This window comes from Eriocheir sinensis, chromosome 22 (genome assembly GCF_024679095.1).
Source record: "Eriocheir sinensis breed Jianghai 21 chromosome 22, ASM2467909v1, whole genome shotgun sequence".
Classification (NCBI taxonomy): domain Eukaryota; kingdom Metazoa; phylum Arthropoda; class Malacostraca; order Decapoda; family Varunidae; genus Eriocheir; species Eriocheir sinensis.
Genome location: NC_066530.1, coordinates 17067271 through 17086503, shown reverse-complemented (window position 1 = coordinate 17086503; position 19233 = coordinate 17067271). Strand labels below are relative to the sequence as shown.

Genomic DNA, 19233 nt, shown 5'->3' with positions numbered 1-19233 from the left:
TTTCTGATGCTTAACTATTACCAAGAAACATCAGGAATTAACTATTTTAACTATAAATATAAATAGATCTCGTTATCGGGGCCCAGGAGACAGTTTTTTGGGTCGGAAGTCGGTAAATATAAGAGGCTGAGTACGAGAATCGCATCGAGGTCGGGTTATTTACCGCCTTTCTAACGGCACTCTAATGTATGCAAGTCTTATTTTCCTTCTTTTATTTCCATGTGTTCTCTTTATGTCAAAAATTTATGTATTGTTATTTTTTCTCCATTTTTCTAGAGATATGATTAGATGGAGACGGCTAAATGCAATGGTCTGAGGATGCTGCCGATGCCATAGTTTGTTTACAAGAAGAAGAAGAAGAAAACTGCTGGAATTCTGTCCCTCTAAAACACTCCAGAAGGTAGGACACATAAACATAACGGGACTCACTAGCAAGTAGGCTCCATTATTAGGCTTAGTATACGGTATGTAGTGGTATATAGCACTAGGACAGCACGGGTTCAGGAAAAGAAGGTCTTGCCTCTCAGCTACTGCACCATCACGCCAACCAATATCCTGGAGGCTGTGAGCACCGGGAAGAATGTTGATGTGGTCTACCTGGACTTAACAAAAGCGTTTGATAAGGTAGACCACGGAGTGCTGCTACACAAACTCAGAAAGATGGGCATCACTGGCAAACTGGGCATCTGGCTCCACGAGTTCCTACACGAGCGGAATCAAGCAGTGGTGGTGGAAAGCACACTCAAAAGGCACAGGTGTTATCAGTGGCGTGCCACAAGGCTCAGCGCTGGGGCCACTGCTCTTCTTGACCATGATTGGTGACACCGACCAAAATGCTAAAACCTCCAGAGTAACTTCATTTGCGGACGGCACAAGAATCTCCTGACAAATAACTAGAGAGGAAGATGCAGAAGAACTACAGAAGGACCTGGAGGGAATCTACAAATGGTCAAGGGAGAACAATATGGTGTTCAACAACAAGAAAATTGAGTTGATGAAATAAGGCACAAAGGAACATCTAAAGCAGTTCCAGTACAAAGTGGACAATGAAGAAATAGAGGTGAAGCACACACTCAGAGACCTGGGAGTGTGGATGAGTGATGACGGCAAGTTTGGGCCACACATTAGCCACAACACAAAAACAGCTCGACAGCTGAGTGGCTGGATCCTCCGCAGCTTCCAGACCAGGCAACTTCAACACCTCCTCCCTCTGTGGAAGACCCTAGTTGTATCAAGGTTGGAATATATCTGCCAGCTCTGGTCCCCACATAGAGTAAAGGGCATCCAAGACCTTGAACAGGTTCAAATTAAGGGTGTTCACAAGGAGGCTGGTCGGGGAATCCCTAAACTACTGGGAGAGGCTAAAACGCCTCAGGCTGTACTCTCTGCAGAGATGAAGAGAGCGCTACATTGCTATTTACGTCTGGAAAATCCTTGAGGGCATGGTACCAAATCCAACACACAACGAGAAGGGTTGTATATTAGGTCAACACCACCCAAGGTTTGGAAGGTCCTGCACAAGGAGGTCACTGAACTGCCACTCTCAGAGGACCCAGACAATACAGGCAGAAAGCTTCATCTGTGCTGGACCCAGGCTGTTCAACTGTCTGCCAAGGGACATCAGAGACCTGACAGGTGCCAGCACAGAAACTTTCAAAAAGAGGCTGGACAAATTCCTGGCAATGATACCAGATGAGCCTCCAGTCCCACACAGCCCAACTTCAAGAGGAGCAGCGGCCAACTCCATCATCGACCAGCTGCAATACTTGAAGATGGAGCAGAGGTGTGGAGGCGGCAGGTCCCCAGACTGCCGTGGTGATGACACCTAAATCTACGACAACTACAATTACAACTAAGCACTTATATCACTTGTATGCAGTCGTGAGTAAGCCATCAAGTCCACCCTGCACACTTATCTGATATACTTTCTGATTTCCCAAACACAAGTACACTGCTTATGGCACATCCTTCTAGTCTATATAGTCATGCGTAGCGATTTATCAATTTATGGGCTGGCGTGCAAGCAGTTCTTAGGCCCACATAACTTTTCCTACTATATTTCCTCGTCATGCTATAGAGAATGGATGGACCAACCAGGTGAGTCATTGGCAGCTGTGGGCAACATTTTTGACTTTGGGACACTCACGATTACTTGATGTTTAGAGGCCAAGCTTCAGAGTCCTGGTCCACCACTGCTCCCCAGTCTAGTGTCCCTCTTCTTTAGGTCCAGGATTGAGTTTGAGCCTGACCCATTGAGGTGTGTGTAGCCCCATACTAAAGGCTTGTCTGGTAGGTTGCTTAGGAAAATGTCTAACTTTTCTTCTGGGCGGGCGGTTAAGTTTTGTATTTTTTTTGGAGGCAATTGAATATATTTGGTCCCTGGATGCTGAAGCTGGCCGACAGTTGTAAGTGGGCATTAGATGTTTCAGGGGCACTTTTCACTCTTTAGTTCATTATTTGTAGCTTTTGCAAGTTCATAGGTCTGTCCCTTAACCCCCCCACCTCCCCCTAAATATCAGATGATGTTTATATAATGTATGAATTTTATTGCAGCAAAATGTGACACCTTGGATTTCTTTCAGAGCGCTATCAAAGGCTGCAAAATGGCTGATGATTGGAAGTCATGGAGTTTCCGGCAGAAGGTGATCATGCAGATGGAGGAGATCATTCGACAAAGTCCGGCACCAGGCCAAAGAAATGCCCAGGATATTGAGCTGCAGGTACATGCTTTGAACACTATTTATTTGATATTGTCAAATAGCATGTCATCAGATCCAATGTTGTTTCAGGGGATAGCCTTAGCAACGGTCCCCCCAATATAGATAGCTCTTTTCACTTTCACTCATTGCTGGTCTGAAGTGCATATTTAAGAGTATACTATTTGGATTATATAAAAACTATGAATAATTAGCCATTTTCTAGTGCATAATAATTATTCTAATTTGAATTTTACAGGTGTTTCAGAGAGCCACCAAGAAGGAGGAGTATGTGACACTCATGACTCGAATCATGATGCACATGCAAGATGTGGCCCAGAGCAACACACAGGCTAACAATAACCCTCACATTCCTGAAATTCTTCCTCGTCATCCTGGGCCTTCACAAATGAATAACCCCAACCCTCCAATAATGAATACTACAATGAATATGCAGGGCTCTCCCAGAATTGGGCAGCCTATGCCAGCTAACCTCCCAACACAGGGCGGTGAGATGGGTAACTGGACAACTAACAACCGGCGGATCAATGAGATGCAAATCTCTGGGGTTGGTAAGAAACAACCAATTTTAACCATGTCCCAGCTGGGTGGCCAACAGCCCAAAATGACACAGATTCAGATGACTATGGCTGCCCAGCCCAGTGGTGCCACACCAATCGGTCAGGTGGTTGGACGTGGGGGTGCCACCATGCAGCCTCGGGTACCTTCACCTGGGTTTCCGCGGCAGGGGACACCAACGCCCACCAGTGCCTCCCCCGCACCCTCGTTATCAGCACCAAACAATCAGCCATCTCCTGCTTTTGTTAGTCCCTCACCATCCTCAGGCATGGTTCCTTCTCCTGCTGGTGGTGGCACTGGAGGGGGCATGGGTCGAGGAGCAAGTCATCTAGGGGCCCCATCTCCTGGGGGAATGATAAACACTCCAGGACAAACACAGCAGCCCTCTCCAGCACCGTCAGCCATGTCCAACAGCCAGGTGGAGGAAGCTGCCTACATGGAAAAACTACGACGACTCAAGAAATATGTTGCTCCTCTCGGCCGCATGCTCCAGCGCATGGGTAATGATGACGGTGAAAAGTCTAAAAAGATGAAACAGCTGTACGACATGCTACAGAACCCCACACGACGCATGCCCATAGAAACCCTTATAAAGTGTGAGAAAGTTCTAGAACGCCTTGAAATTCCACGTGAGAATGAAGCGGAGGCGCCTGTCCCCCCCAGCATGGAGACCTGCACAGCTGCCCTGGAAGAGGTACTCACCACAGTGCTCAAGTCACCATGTGCAGCTCACACTCTCCACCGCACACTCTCTCCAGCCCTTTCTGTGCTGCTGGGGCCAACGTATTCCACCAACCCAGCTACCCTAACTCCTGCCAGTCGACCCCTCCAGCCACCTCCTGAGACTCCTGACATTAGTGACATAGTGCAGGGAGAGGTGGCTCGACTCAATGCCCGGTTTAGGATCAACTTGGACTGTCAAATGCCCCCAGGCAGTGATGAACTGACTCTTATTTGCCAGCTAGATGATCCTAACTTGCCGTGTGTCCCCCCAATCACTCTCACTGTACCAGCCTCATACCCTGACAAACCTCCCCGCTGCCACCTCTTGGCTGTTGACTATGAGAGCACCGAGTTCTTGCGTAGCATTCGTGAGAGTATGAGTGAGCGTCTGCAGAGTATGCCCCCACACTGTTCCCTCACCATGATGCTGCACAGCTGGGAGATGAGTGTGCGCCAGGCCTGCTCACCACAGCCTGCTCTCACATCAGCTATTGCCTCTGCCTTGGCCCTTACCTCTGCCGTCTAGTGAGGGTTAGTTACTGGATGTGGCAGAGGTGGGAAAAAGCAAAGGGTTTAAAATGTGGAACCAGAACTTCTTTAACTTAATGGGGTTTGGGTCAATTTGTATAATCTTTGGACACAGAAACCATTTAGAAGCTCTAATGGACATGGGCTAGGGATGTATATTGATCAGTATAGGCTTACCAGAGGCATCTAAGTGAGAGCTCTAAAATCAGCACCCAAGAACTTGAAGAGAAGAAGGAACTCTACATTAATTTGATAAGGAGGATGAAGTGTAGGCTGGCCATGGCTTCTGCTGAATATTGTTATGATATTCATGTGTATGTACAATACTGGATTATTTATAACCTATATAAATGCTTACATTGATAGAATACTTTGAATATCATGAAATAACTTGCATGACTGCATTCTAAGAATTACTTGTGGTAAGTATAAGATCTTTCTTTATTTTTTCATATCTCCCAGTAAAGTTAGGCAGCCCTAATATGCTCCCAGCCCTCCCACTGTCAACTGATTATTACCATTTGTATGTAAAATATATTGATCTGAGTGTACATGATGAGGAAGAAATATTTATTAAACTGAATTAGATTTATTCAGATCTAGTTTTTTACATTTCCTAGTTGTTACATAACTAGAAACAACAATTTATGTATATATTAATAAAGGCTAGACTTTACAAGAAGTTGGATAACAAATATATCAACCTACTTATTAAACTTACAAATACCTGTAGCAGTTGGAAAGTTTACCTTCCAGCCATGATCACCACACCTTAGAATACTTCTGTCTGGCATAACATCCTGTAAAGCAATTAAGGTGCTTTGAATCTCCTTGCAGAGAAGTGTTTGGAAATATGTGCATAAAGCATATGAAATGTTGCGTCACTTGATTTTACTTCTGCAAGTTAGTCTGCTACACAATGCCCATCCTGTTATCTTGTTCCCTTAGTTCACCAGCCTAGCATTCTAAGTGGATGCAAATTTTGTAGTTTTTATTTATTTATTTATTTATTTATTTTTCTTCAAGCTCAGTGACCACACCACAGCTGCATATTTTGCTCAGTCTTATCATAGATGGTATCAACTTTCTTATCATATCATCCATGTAATTGAATGCCACTTTATATTTGTCATCAACCAGTTATCTTGTTGGTAAGCTTCGGAGGCAAGGTGGTTCTGTACAGTCACTCCCAGATCTCGTTCATCCTTTGCTTTACCAAGGGCCTCTCCACCTAGAATATTATGCTTCCATTTGGGTCTTCCTCCGGTTTCTCATTTCTATAACCTGACACTTTTCAGCATTAAACTCCATTTCCTGTGCTTATGTAATTCATTAAAAGCCTTTGTAGCTCTTTATAACACTGTCTCTTATTGGGTCCATGAATTTTGCATCATTTGTAAACAGATAATATGCAAGTGTGTGTCTATGTGTGTGTGTTTGTGTGTGTGTGTCAGGGTTTTATATTTTTTGTTGAGAAACATTGGGTATCCTGACGGTGTGATCACAGAAGAGTTGAAGACTACCATGGACAGCTATGTTATATAAATGAAGCTTGAGGAATGATTCATTTTATGTCGTGTGCTACAAAATTTGCCACATTGCCAGTGTCCTGGTATTGAATAACAGCAACAAGCCAAGACTGGTGAAGCATACAGTAAGCAATTCACAAAAGAGAGGGACAGGTAATGAAATCTGGAAAATTTATGGCTTGGAGTGAAACTCAGAAATCTCAAACTTAACTAACTGCTGCAAGTCAAAGGGCAGGCGGTCCTGTAGTTTTCTTTCCTTAACAGTATATTCAATCTGTTTAGGAAGATATTGACATTCTGGATATATATAAATGCAGTTTTATTAAATCCAGAGACAAACAGGCTGATGAAATTTGTTACGGTATTTACCATTTTCTTTAAAATATTGTATTATAAATATATGGAACTTATCAACAAGCATATGATAAGTTTGTTATCACAAATATCACTTAAATTTTTTTATAGTGCTATTCTCTCTCTCTCTCTCTCTCTCTCTCTCTCTCTCTCTCTCTCTCTCTCTCTCTCTCTCTCTCTCTCTCTCTCTCTCTCTCTCTCTCTCATACCCATGCATGCCTGCACAAATATATACAAATTTTTCCAGCCATCAGTCACACACATACACCTGGGACAACACACGCTTAGCTCAAATTTTATACCATAACTAGGTAAACACACACACACACACACACACAACAAACACCACACACACACAAACAACACACACACACACACACACACACACAAACACCACACACACACAAACAACAAACACCACACACACACAAACAACACACACACACACACACACACACACACAAACAACACACACACACACACACACACACAAACACCACACACACACACATAAAAAACGTTTTCCATGTAGACAAACTGAACGATGAAATGTCTTAGGCAATCCAGTCAGAAACAATTTAAAGACAAGTTTAGTGGATTGAGATAAAGAGATAAGACCTCAGGAACAATAAACACCCACAAACACATGTATACAGAGACATGGAAACTCTCTCTCTCTCATTGCTTTAATTTGATCAGAAACTACTATCATGAATATTGCCTATTTGGCTTGCAGATTTTCTCAGTTATTATTAATTTATATTTCTTTCTCTTCAATCAATCCTTTCACATCATAAGCTGCAAATTTCAATTTCTCTGCATAGGATCTGTATCTGGTCAACCAAAATGAGTTTCTTTTGGCATCAACAATAATGTGTATGTATTCATGGTAATATTTCTAGCAGCTCCTGACTCAGCACAGTTGACTGATTTGAAAAAAAAATCAATAAAAGTTACCAATGACATTAAAACACCTTCAACCAGACTGAACATTTTGTAATGACTCCTGCACAGTGTTAAGCAGATACTACCTCACAGCATTCCTCAGTCTGCATTGTTTCTCCTGTGATCCAAGAGCACTTTTCTCTCGGCAAGTTATCTGAAACCATGAGGCAAAACAACCTACGAGACAACCTCCAACAATAATTAGGTAGTCAGGAGATAAGGATTAAACCATTACATTCATCTTTCTCACAACATCACCACATTCAGTTGGAGAATCTTGACACAACACAACATGAAAAAAAAAGTAAAATATAACAAAATAAAAAAGAATACTTGAGTAGCTCTAAACTACCCCATTGGTTCACTGTGTTCCTCTGAATCCAACATGTGTGCTCATCCTGTGGAATATAATCTGGCCACTTGGCCTTTGCATCTCCCTAATGTAGGGTGGCAAGTTAGGGCATTTTGTACCTACTTAATGTTTTATCTATGAACTCTTAAGAAGAGTTCATAACCGTATGGTTGGTGTAAAAATTCAACATTAAAAAATAGGCTTTTTTTATTATGTTTGAAGTAAAGGATAAAATGTACCTCACTATCAGGTTCTCTGGGCCTGTGTTCCAGTAACTTCAAATACTACAAGTACACAGTCTTCTGCTAAGAACACACCCACACTATTGAAGCACACAGCCTTACCTTCTCTGGTCAACACCATCATGTGCTGTGAGTCCCATGGTTCCTAGATGCCTGCCTCACAGTGACAGCTGTTTGCAGCTGACAGATTTGAGGTGTAGGTTGTTCTGACTTATCTTTACTAGCATTCTTTCTCAATGAAGTCAAAGATATGACGCCAAGACTGTAGGTGCCGGGGCTTGTGATCAGCACACGAACAGGGACTTTACTGTTGCCCCATGGCGAGAGAGAGATCTTGCGGACAGCTCCTCCCACATACATAAGTTGAGTGCTTGCTTGTGGTGAGTACATGTGGCTGCTTGATCCAGAATTACTGTAAAGAACATGGAAAATCATCATACAGATGACTGACATAACAAAAAATTCAATATGTAATATCATGGGAGAGGCTTGGACTTCTTGTACTGAAGATGAACAGGAGACCAATCAAAGAGGCTGCTCAGGCAAATGCTGCTTTTCCACCATCAGCAAATGACAAATTTATGGCCTTTATCACTGACATATATTTACAAATGATGTACATATGTTTGGCTGTTCACAAGGGCACATGTAACCAAAGTACTAGAAAATGTTGATTTACACCAAAACTACAAACTTGAAAGCTACAATATTATACCAAGGTGCTTACCTTCCAGGAAAACCTTCTGGAGAGAGGTTGAGATACGTTGAAAGATGACATGCACTGCAGTTGTGTAGATAAAGCTCAAATTCCAGAGAACATAGCCTGGAAAACAAAATCACTTGACAGAACAGGAAGATATATAAAAAAGGAAGGCCATCAAATGATGCCTAGACCCATTATTTCATATTTCTAAAGTACACTGGGATGGCCTCCAATTCTGATTTATTATGAAGCAACGGAGGCACAGTCAATGTTAAGTACCTTTGTTAATGTACTATGATTTCCCTACTTGTTTTTCCACTGTCTTCAGTATTCCCATACGCTTAGAGAGGTGAATACAATTGTGAAAGTGATCATGTTGATGAAGAAGGGGTAAGAAATCTTTCACAATCATACTCACTTGTTGCTGATAAAGTCATGCTCCATAGAACCTGGAAACTGAGCAGAAACCTTCACCATATGCTTTTGTTTGGATCCAGGAGGGAGGGTTGTGGGCACCAGCTGTAGTGGGGTTTCTGGAATGATTCTGATGGGTGGCTTCTCTTCCTCTCCAGCTTGGCTTATTGGGGACACAGGGAAACTGATGCTATCCCCCAGAGACTTGAGGTGAACACTGTGTTGGCCCCAAGTTTCACGTCCTCCTCTCTCCCCCTGAAAGAGTTATTCATTACCATTAGGTGCCATTCAAATATGTAATGCAGAAGGGGGTAGGGGTGTTGGTCTTGGTGCTACAGTGTTATATATAAGGGAGGGTACTACATAACACATCACCACAAGGAGATAACAGAGTGGTCCCTAACTCCTCCACTGGTATTTTTATGTGGTCCCTAACTCTTCCTATTGTGGTCCCTAACTGGTATTTTATGTGGTCCCTAACTGGTATTTTTTTGTGGTCCCTAACTCCACCACTGGTATTTTTTTGTGGTCCCTAACTCCTCTTAACTCCTCCACTGGTATTTTTTTGTGGTACCTAACTCCTCCACTGGTATTTTTTTGTGGTCCCTAACTCCTCCTAACTCCTCCACTGGTATTTTTTGTGGTCCCTAACTCCACCACTGGTATTTTTTTGTGGTCCCTAACTCCTCCTAACTCCTCCACTGGTATTTTTTGTGGTCCCTAACTCCTCGTAACTCCTCCACTGGTATTTTTTTGTGGTCCCTAACTCCTCGTAACTCCTCCACTGGTATTTTTTTGTGGTCCCTAACTCCTCGTAACTCCTCCACTGGTATTTTTTTGTGGTCCCTAACTCCTCCTAACTCCTCCACTGGTATTTTTTGTGGTCCCTAACTCCTCCTTTTGTGGTCCCTAACTTCTCCTAACTCCTCCACTGGTATTTTTTGTGGTCCCTAACTTCTCCTAACTCCTCCACTGGTATTTTTTGTGGTCCCTAACTTCTCCTAACTCCTCCACTGGTATTTTTTGTGGTCCCTAACTCCTCCTTTTGTGGTCCCTAACTCCTCGTAACTCCTCCACTGGTATTTTTTGTGGTCCCTAACTTCTCCTAACTCCTCCACTGGTATTTTTTGGTGGTCCCTAACTCCTCCTAACTCCTCCACTGGTATTTTTTGTGGTCCCTAACTCCTCCATTGGTATTTTTTTGTCATTTTCTTGTCAGGGAAGAGAGTGGACGATCCAACTCCATGCGTGAAAATAAGAATATCAAACCAAAAGAAGAAGAAAATAGGAAGGAGAAGGAGAGATTTGACTTTTTTCGCTTACTCCGAAGAAATACTTAAAGAGTACCACATTTCCTCTTCAACTCTTTCCATTTTCCGAAACTTTCTCTCTCTTTGCCACACATTTCATTGCTGATTAAGGATAATTTCAATCTACATCAAGTCCTGGAACCTCACTCTTTTATATTCAATGCAAATATGTCCATCATATACCAGCCCACCTTCCATACAGCTGTCACAACCATGTCAAGCGTGTTGGCCGCCAGAATGTGCGCTGTATCCATCTGGTCTACGGTGGGGGGTGGAGGAATGTGGTCTGCTGTTGGGTTTGCAGATGGCACGTCAGCCAGAAGGTCTAGGAGGGCAATGCGTTCCCTTAGTGAAAAGCGCCACCATGAGTTTAGAGGAACCTGAAGATAGGGAGAAAGTAGAGATGTTAATGGATTAAAATATGTTGTCTACAGTCGGTTCCATGAGAGCTGGCAGGCCTAGTCCTTCAGGGTGGGCTCGCCAACTTAGTATCATTGCTTGGGTGATACCGATTTAAAGAGGTAGAAGAGAGCAAGAGATAGTAGGCTATGTTACGGCAGGGTAGATCTGGTAAACAACAGCCAATGAGCGGTGCAGAGAACGTCACCCAAGCAATGGTGCCAAGTCCGCGAGTCCACCCCTGAAGGATTAGGCACACCAGCTCTAGTGAAACCGACTATATTATTTAGCTACTTTAGAGTATCCTCAAATATTCCAATCACTGGGTTTTAGAGATGATATTGATTTGTATGTGAAAACAAATGAAATATAAGACAAAAACTTAATATGTGGATTTGTAATGGGGGAAAAACACTACTTTGAAAGGTAATAATAAAGAGTGGATGTCTCATAAAAAAATAGCATCTGCAATATAACTCTATATTCAAAAGATATAATGCTTTGTTTTGCTTTCAATCTCAATTACACATATTTAAATTGAATGATCATTGCAAATAATTTATAAACAGATGATACATAAAATCAAGGGTTGCCTGACAAACAGAAAAAAGGTGAAGAATCTATGAAGTCAGCAGACCATGAGAATTCTGAAACTCACCTGAGAGTCGCTAAACGGGAGCTGGGACAGGACCAGCTTACTCGCGTCTGGGTTCAGGTACTGTACACACTTGACACACAGGTGGCATGACTCTCCAGTGTTCAGAGTTTGTCCTATATACAAAATTGAAAGGTGTAAATTTTCAGTACGAACATATAATCTTATTACAATTATATCCATTATCCTCTGTCTTGTTAATCCCATATAAAAATTAGATACTATTGGAGCTCCACAAAACACTCATCCTGATCCCACACCAAGAGGACTGCCATTCCGTCACCTTCGTAAACAAACCGCCTAAGTCATTATTTTCTACTTTTCAGGAAATCAGAAAAGAACTGCCATTATCTCATTTGGCTTAAGATTTAGGCAGAAATCAAAAGGCCAATTCTAAAACACTCAAACCCTGAATAAAGAAGGCAACTATACAAAAAAGTTAAAAAATTGATGTAAACAAAAACCTGGAAATCGCTGAAAAATGACTTAGGTGATTATTTTATGAGGGTAACGATTCCCTGTGTGGCATGAAGACACACACACAGGACCTTAGCTTAAGTTTGTTGGTTGTAATAACTCTCTATACTGACCTTGCAAAGTGGAATGAGGAACAACTGCCCAGTTTTTACTGTTACTGCTCAGTCCTACAATTGTGTAGGAACAACAACTGCTGTCAACCTGTGACAAAATTACATTAATGAAACTGATATAAGGCATTAGTGAAGTGGCAGAGGCAACCCCCAACCTGTACTAAACCATATTTAACTAATTCAGTATCAACATTTGTGTATTTTTTTTACTCCCTGATCTTAATTCACAACCACATTTCTAGTTTAATGTACAATTAGCAAGGACAGTCCTTACCTCAGCATTATTGATGACTTCTACAAGGAGGTTGGAGGTGTAGCTGCAAGATCCTGGGCGATCATTTGTCTCCTTGAGGGATTCTTGTAAGTTCTGACTTACTGTGGATGACACCTTCAAACTCAAGCTTCTTTCAAGGTATATACTACTGTGGTGGCGCAACAATCTGTACCTGAAAGTGAGAGTATTCAGTGGGGGCATTGTTAGTACACAGACACTTCATTTTTATCAACAACCAATCATTTTCTTCGAGTCTGAAGGCAACATAATATAAAAATTCAAATGAAGTTCATTACTGTAATTCATGACTGTTTAATTATCACACTTACTTCTTCTTGCCAGTAAAATCACTAGTTTCATAGGAGAAGAGCAGCTCTACATCAAATGCTCCTGGTTGCAAGGGTGCATGCAGCCAAAGCTTGGCCTGTATGCTCTCACCGGGGTTGACAGTAGCACCGTCTGCTATTAATGACGCTATCCGGCCAGTTATTTTGCTATCGGCTGCCTCACTTTCATTCAGAACACACACATGCTTCTTTGGCAAGGAAGTATCATTAATTTCCATATATACATGATTTGGATCTGACACAGCCAACCTGAGTTTGCTTATCGGCCTTGGCCCAATGTTTGTGATTACAGCATCAGCACTACACAATTCTCCACAACTCATGATCTGGGGAATTTCCTGGAAAGCTACACTTAGTCTTGCCATGGGTGGTAGAACGGTGATGTCCAGCCTTTTATCTTTGGCGTACACTTCACTACACTTTTCTGTCTGTGTGTTGTTTAACCTTGGACCCCGGACTTCAATCATCTGTTGTCCCTCGATTATCACAGGAGCTGAGCTTGAACCAGAGGGTGGGACAGAGGCATCAGGTGGGAGGGAGAATTTGTACCTGACTCCCTTCACTAGTATTCTTCCTGGAGTTGCTGGTACTAACTCTAACTTAATAGGCTCTTTGGCACCAGCTGCTAATGTACATCCAGGGTGTGTGGAATGCTTGACAGATGTATCAGCTGACTCTTCTTCACCTGTTGGTTCAAATGTGAAAACTAGTCTGACGTCGCTGATCATGAGATTTACCGAGAGTGGGTTGACCATCACTACTTCAACAAGAATTGGCTCATTTACGGGAACAACAGGGCTTTCAGTGTTTGGAGTATCCCTGGTGAGGAGCTGCAGGTTGGGCCTGAACGTCATGACATTGAAACTATAGAATATTTGAACCAATTCCCTCTCTAGTGCAAACCACCGAGCATTGTTAGACGGCGCAGCATCCAGTGACAGGTGAGACGCTGCTATCCAGTCACTGCTTGTTGGAGGGTCCTGCGGAGCTCCAAGCAAGACTCTCGTTGCCTGAGACTCAATCAGCGGTAGAGGAAGACAAGGAGCACCAAGAGATGAGTTCCATTCCTGTTCAGTGTACTGGTGGAAGATATTAATGAACTCCCTCACATAAGTTATCTGTTGAGAGGCGGACTGTTGACTGGAGGCGTTCTTCTTGGGTTTCTGGTCGACTAGCTGAGTATAGGCTTGAAGGCCCTCTGTCAGCTGTTTTAGATGGTGAGCTTGTTTGCCCAGGGTGAAGTGGATGTGATCTTCTGCGAGCACCCATCCATGCGTGGCGTAGACCTATTAGATAAAATTAATTAGCCAAAAGAAAGGAAATCAGACAAATTATATACTCTAAGATAGGAAATGTTAACTTCTAACCATGATTAAACCCTCCAACCCTTTTTTGTTTGGTTCTAGGAGATTATCATTAAAACAATAATATAATAATGAAAAAGTAGTACGAACAGAAATAAAGCTTTAAAGAAGATATACTGAAAGAAAGCAAATATTGTATGGAATTTCAAATCTTCATATATTTTTTAAAACATTCACAGATCAAAGTCCTGTCATTGCTATTGCATTCATTACTTTCTTTCTATATTTTTTCACCTGGTCTTCCACAACACTCTGCTATCCAAGCAACCAAAACAAAAAAAACAGGACCAACATTTTAGGCACGAAGGCAAAGCTCAATCTTTTAGAAGAAATATTTGACAGAATTCCTCTATAATATTATATACATGCTATAAAGTGACTAAAATCTTCTCCTCACCTGAAAGGCTTGCTTGTACGCCCTTAGAGAGTGCGATCGCTGGCCAGCCTTACTGAACCGGTGTCCTGCAAGAGTCATGTGGAAAGCATACTTCCTTGGCAGTGGTCTCTGGGAGTTGATGAAGCAGTGAGCTGCCTGCTCCAGCATGAGGGCTGACAAGAGGTCACTTTCTTCTGACGTCAGCTTAATGAACATCATGGCAGCCTCTCCGAACTCCCCACAGTGCTTTAATACTTCAGTGCTCAGAAGTGTGGAGCGGATTGCAAAGTTATAAACCTGAAAGACATCAAATGCAGTCAGTACGATTTAAGAAACGTCTATTGTCATCACATGAGGATTATGAACAGAAATTAGAAATGACACAAACTGCACATATATATTTGCTTACCTTACAGACATTGAGGTAGGTTTGCAAACTATTTTCCAAATATCTTTTAGGATAATCTGAACTATTCTGCATAAAAGCAGCAAGGGCAGCCATTTCCTGTGCACCAGCAAAATATAGCCATGCTTGGTCACTTTTAAAGTCATTCTTGGCAGTGAGATAATAAGTGTTTGCAACCTCATACAGCCCGAACATAAAGCACAGGTCTCCCAGCCTTCTGGTCTGCAATTCCGTGGCTTCAGGACTATAGATCACAGAGTTAGTGGCACTGCCCGGGCTCTTGTTCCCCACCAGCCAGCGCCTCGTGGCACTAAGGAGAGATTTTGAACGAGATCTGTTGGTCACAACCTCGTTCAAGTATCGTATCTGTTTCTCCACATGTGGGATCAGTGACCTCACACAAAATTCATGGATAAAGATGCGTATGCGGTCCACATCAGATGAGGTAAGGCAGCCCCCGTGGTGCTGGGCAGTACCGGCTGGTAGGTTAGGTCTGTTGACCATCACAGGCACGTCAGAGGATATCTCCACTCCAGGCATCATGTCAAAAGCTCCATTTTTCTCATCCATGGGGGGTAAGGTTGGAGACAGCGGGTGTATTGGCTCCATGTTGTCGGCGGTGTCTCCCTCAGACACGCGGGAGGGAAGGCCACTTACATCCTCCCGTGGCGTGCCAGTGCCACTGCTGGTTTCAGAGCTGCTTCCTCCACTTCTGAAATAACAAAACAATTATGTAACATGGGCATTCAGAGATCACAAACATCTGCCAAGGTGTGGCTTTCATATGCTTGATAAAGAGAATTGGTAAACCTGTATCCAGTAAACTGTGGAGTGACTAGGAGTCTACCTCCCCTAAGAGAAGAGTAACTCACGCGTCACAGGTTGCTCGCTGCAGGAGGAACTGACTCCAGGGGTCTGGCAGGTTAACATCTGTTTGGTTGGTTTCTCGAGAGTTGATCTGAAGAAGGTGGCAGTTGCTGCTTCCATATGAAGTCACCATGTGTTCAAAGATCTGCTCTGATCTGCAAATGAAAAAAAAAAAAAAAAAATTACAATTACAAAAGCTATGAATAGATTCAAATACATTGGCTACTACTGAAGTGATGAAAAGAGTTGGGTAGTACATTTTTTAATACTTCATTACACTGAAAAACATCTCCAGCAGTTCTTGTACCTGAACTTTTGCGACCAATCTCTGTTTAACTTACCTGCTGAGATCCCCGACTGTGACATCATGAAGCAACACACAAAACTTGAGGATGTTGGGAGAAAACCATTTGGGAAAGCGTGCAGGTGTCTGGTGTAGCTGTTGGTGCAGGTACTGGGATAACCTGTTCAGCTGGTCCAAAGGGCTCTCACTGGTAGAGGCCACAACCTGAAGAAAAAATATATAGCAAGAAAACCATTAACTTTGGAGACAAATTACATATCTATCTAATATGTAAAACCTACTGTAGTATTGAGAGGCACAGACCCTTCCATAAAATGATAGTTTATACACATCTAAGTTTAATACCAAAGCAAAAAAATAATACAGCCAAACCAGGAAGTACATAAACTGTCAGAGTACTATTATTATCATTATCATTATTATCATTATAGGAGATGAAACAGGTAGAGAGGAAAGAGTGCAGACACTATATATAAGCTACCTGTTCAGTGCCCCCATACACCTGACATGCGGAGAAAGAAAAACGGAAAGTGAAAGCAACGAGAGGGAGAAAGAGGACGCAAGAATATGGAAGATTATAAAAACGGAGGGATAGACAAGTAGGGTCATAAATATCTTAAAATACATAACAAACAAACAAACAACCATGTCATGTGACAGTGACTGCAGAATTAGGGAAAATGTGAACTTACCACAATGCAGGCAATGTAGTGCTTGGTGAACTCATGGTCTGAAGGGTACTGGACATGGAGGAAGGTGTCTCGCCAAGTTTCGAACCAAGGTGTGGTCGGCTGCAGCTCCAGATCAAGAACCTCACGCGTGCCTGAAGCTCCGACGGTTCTGTGTGCAATAAAAGTATTTCAATTTTTATTCTTGTTACTTTACTTTCACTGTTTTATTTTTTGCATCCATGTCTGTTCATTGAGGGGAGGCTGTTTAGGTTGATTCTTTGAATTGAATTGGGTTAACTCATTCTTTTTTATATTTCCTTGATGCCCTTTCATGGATCTCAATACTACTACTACTACTACTACTACTACTATTAACTGCTTCCTGTACATTATGAGAAACTTTTGCGATTTTTCATTTCTTCTCAAAGCATCCTAGAAACTTAAAAACATATGGCAACACTAATATAATGATAATAAACTTCTGTGTCATCTGTACCATCATGACTGTGCAGAGCTGGTGTTACTAACCTTGTGCCTGGCCTGTCCCACGGTGTTGTGCTCACCACCTCACTCAACAGCTTCTTGCCTAGGGTGGGCTGCGGTGGCCTCCTGTTCATGTCCTCAAACACCACCCGCAAGTTTCTGATTGGCACCGTGTTCCCAGCTGGATCAGCAATGCGGACTGTGGACCCAAAAAGGTATGTGAAGTTACTATTTTAGGAGCAGTAGGTTGTTATCAGTTAGGTTAAGAGAGGGGGGAGTTCAATTGGTTTATAAATGGTTCTTGACTAAGTGGTGATAGGTTACTATTTTACCAGCTCTAAGTTATTATCAGTTAGGCTGAGGGCAGTGTTCTATTGGTTTATTAATAATTCTTAACTAACCAGAGATAGGTTACAGTACTATTTTAGTAGCCACAGATTATTGAAAAATGTGTTAGAGGTGGAGGTTCTGTTGGTGTACTAATAATTCTTGACTGAGTGACAACAGGTTACAATTTAGCAGTGATGGTTTACTATTTTACTGATGAAAGGTTACTATCCTTAGCAGCAAAAGTTCTTTGTCCATGAAATTAAAGTGGGGTTCCTTATCTTTGCAATACTGATACTGTTTTTAGGATAGTCAGAGGAAAAAAGTTAAAATATGCTGGTAAACAAAAATACATTAGGAAGCAGATCATAGTTGTATTAAAGTCTTGTGTATTTCTTTGACCTGCTCCATAAGGCTAAACAAAGTAAAAATATATAATTGATGGGTAAATAAAAATAATAATAATAATGATTGAGATCCCATGATATAAGCAAACTACAGTATCGCTGGGGATAAACTCACACTGTTGTCTAATAGGTTATAAAAATATATAACTTGGGCAAATAATAATAATAAAAAAATAATAACAGAGGTGACAGTCATGATACACCTAAGTCAACTAAAGCAATGCTGTGGATAAATGCACCCACACTATTGCCTCTTAATACATAACCACTCAAACATAGAACCAGCACACCAAAATAGTAATAATAATAATAATAATAAAAATAATAATAATGACTAGGTGACAGTCATGATGTATGTACGTATGTCAACCAAAGGACTACTGTGGGTGAACTTAATATATAGCCAACCAAATACAGAACAATTATCCACCATAGTAGCAATAATGATAATAATAATAATAACATGGGTGACAGTCATGATATATATATATACCTACGTCAACTAAAGAACTACTGTGGGTGAACTTAATATATAGCCAACCAAATATAGAACAATTATCCACCATAGTAGCAATAATGATAATAATAATAATAATAACATAGGTGACAGCCATGATATATATACCTACGTCAACTAAAGAACTACTGTGGGTGAACTTAATATATAGCCAACCAAATATAGAACAATTACCCATCATAGCAGTGGTAACAATAATAACAAGAACAATAATAACAATAATAATAATAACATAGGTGAGTCATATATATATACCTGAGTCAACCAAAGTGCTACCGTGGATGAACTTAATATATAGCAAAGCGAATATAGAGCAAATAACCACCATGATCGCCTCACCTTCACTATTGAGGCGGCAGAAGGGCTGAATCAACTCCACAAATCGTAAATTGTTCTTGAGGCAAAGGTTGTCCGCGTCCTCACTGCACAGAACGGCCACTTGCGGGGAAAAGGAGCTCTGGATGTACTCGTGCGGGGTGAGCTTGCACTGCGCCATGGTTCAGGAGTCCCTCTGAGCTTCATGGACTGGTAAAAACACCGAGAAACACTCAAAATAGGGACGCAAAGCAAGACATCCCAGGCGGCCTCCTTCCTCCTCCTTGTAAACAGTGCTATCAGGTGGTGGCCCTCCCCCCTGGCCCCCTCACCTCCCCCTCCCCTGTCAGATTATCGTACTCTCTTGCTCTTGGTCTTGGTTCGGGAGGTAGTTGTCCTTTCACAGCCTCGTATTTACCGGTTTCTAAGCCATTTTAACGCTAACTATATTTGAAGGTAATTATTAGTGACGAGGAGGTTGTTTTGGGGTCGGAAATCGGCAGACATACGAGGCTGAGTACGACAATCTGGCACTCACCTCCCCACACGTTACCAG

The 19233-nt window shown here is 42.0% G+C and overlaps 2 protein-coding genes across 3 annotated transcripts; one reads left to right on the top strand and one right to left on the bottom strand.

The window, feature by feature from the left end:
- Window positions 1-242: 242 nt before the first annotated feature.
- On the top strand, window positions 243-5118 carry LOC127002186 (mediator of RNA polymerase II transcription subunit 15-like). Its single transcript, XM_050867876.1, has 3 exons — window positions 243-400; window positions 2583-2720; window positions 2956-5118. The coding sequence occupies exons 2-3, from the start codon at window positions 2604-2606 to the stop codon at window positions 4522-4524; spliced, it is 1686 nt and encodes a 561-aa protein (XP_050723833.1). The 5' UTR covers window positions 243-400; window positions 2583-2603; the 3' UTR covers window positions 4525-5118.
- On the bottom strand, window positions 5096-18988 carry LOC127002184 (trafficking protein particle complex subunit 8-like). Of its 2 annotated transcripts, none has more exons than XM_050867871.1 (16): window positions 18702-18988; window positions 17157-17310; window positions 16650-16797; window positions 15995-16161; window positions 15659-15808; window positions 14790-15498; window positions 14402-14677; window positions 12623-13926; window positions 12294-12465; window positions 12020-12107; window positions 11433-11545; window positions 10567-10755; window positions 9070-9320; window positions 8676-8771; window positions 8051-8360; window positions 5096-5326 (listed from the first exon to the last, which is right to left on the bottom strand). In XM_050867871.1, the coding sequence occupies exons 1-15, from the start codon at window positions 18856-18858 to the stop codon at window positions 8069-8071; spliced, it is 4266 nt and encodes a 1421-aa protein (XP_050723828.1). In that variant the 5' UTR covers window positions 18859-18988; the 3' UTR covers window positions 5096-5326; window positions 8051-8068. The 2 variants fall into 2 exon arrangements, with proteins under 2 accessions (XP_050723828.1, XP_050723829.1); XM_050867872.1 differs by lacking the exon at window positions 5096-5326 and adding an exon at window positions 6001-6329.
- Between the last annotated feature and the right edge of the window lie 245 nt (window positions 18989-19233).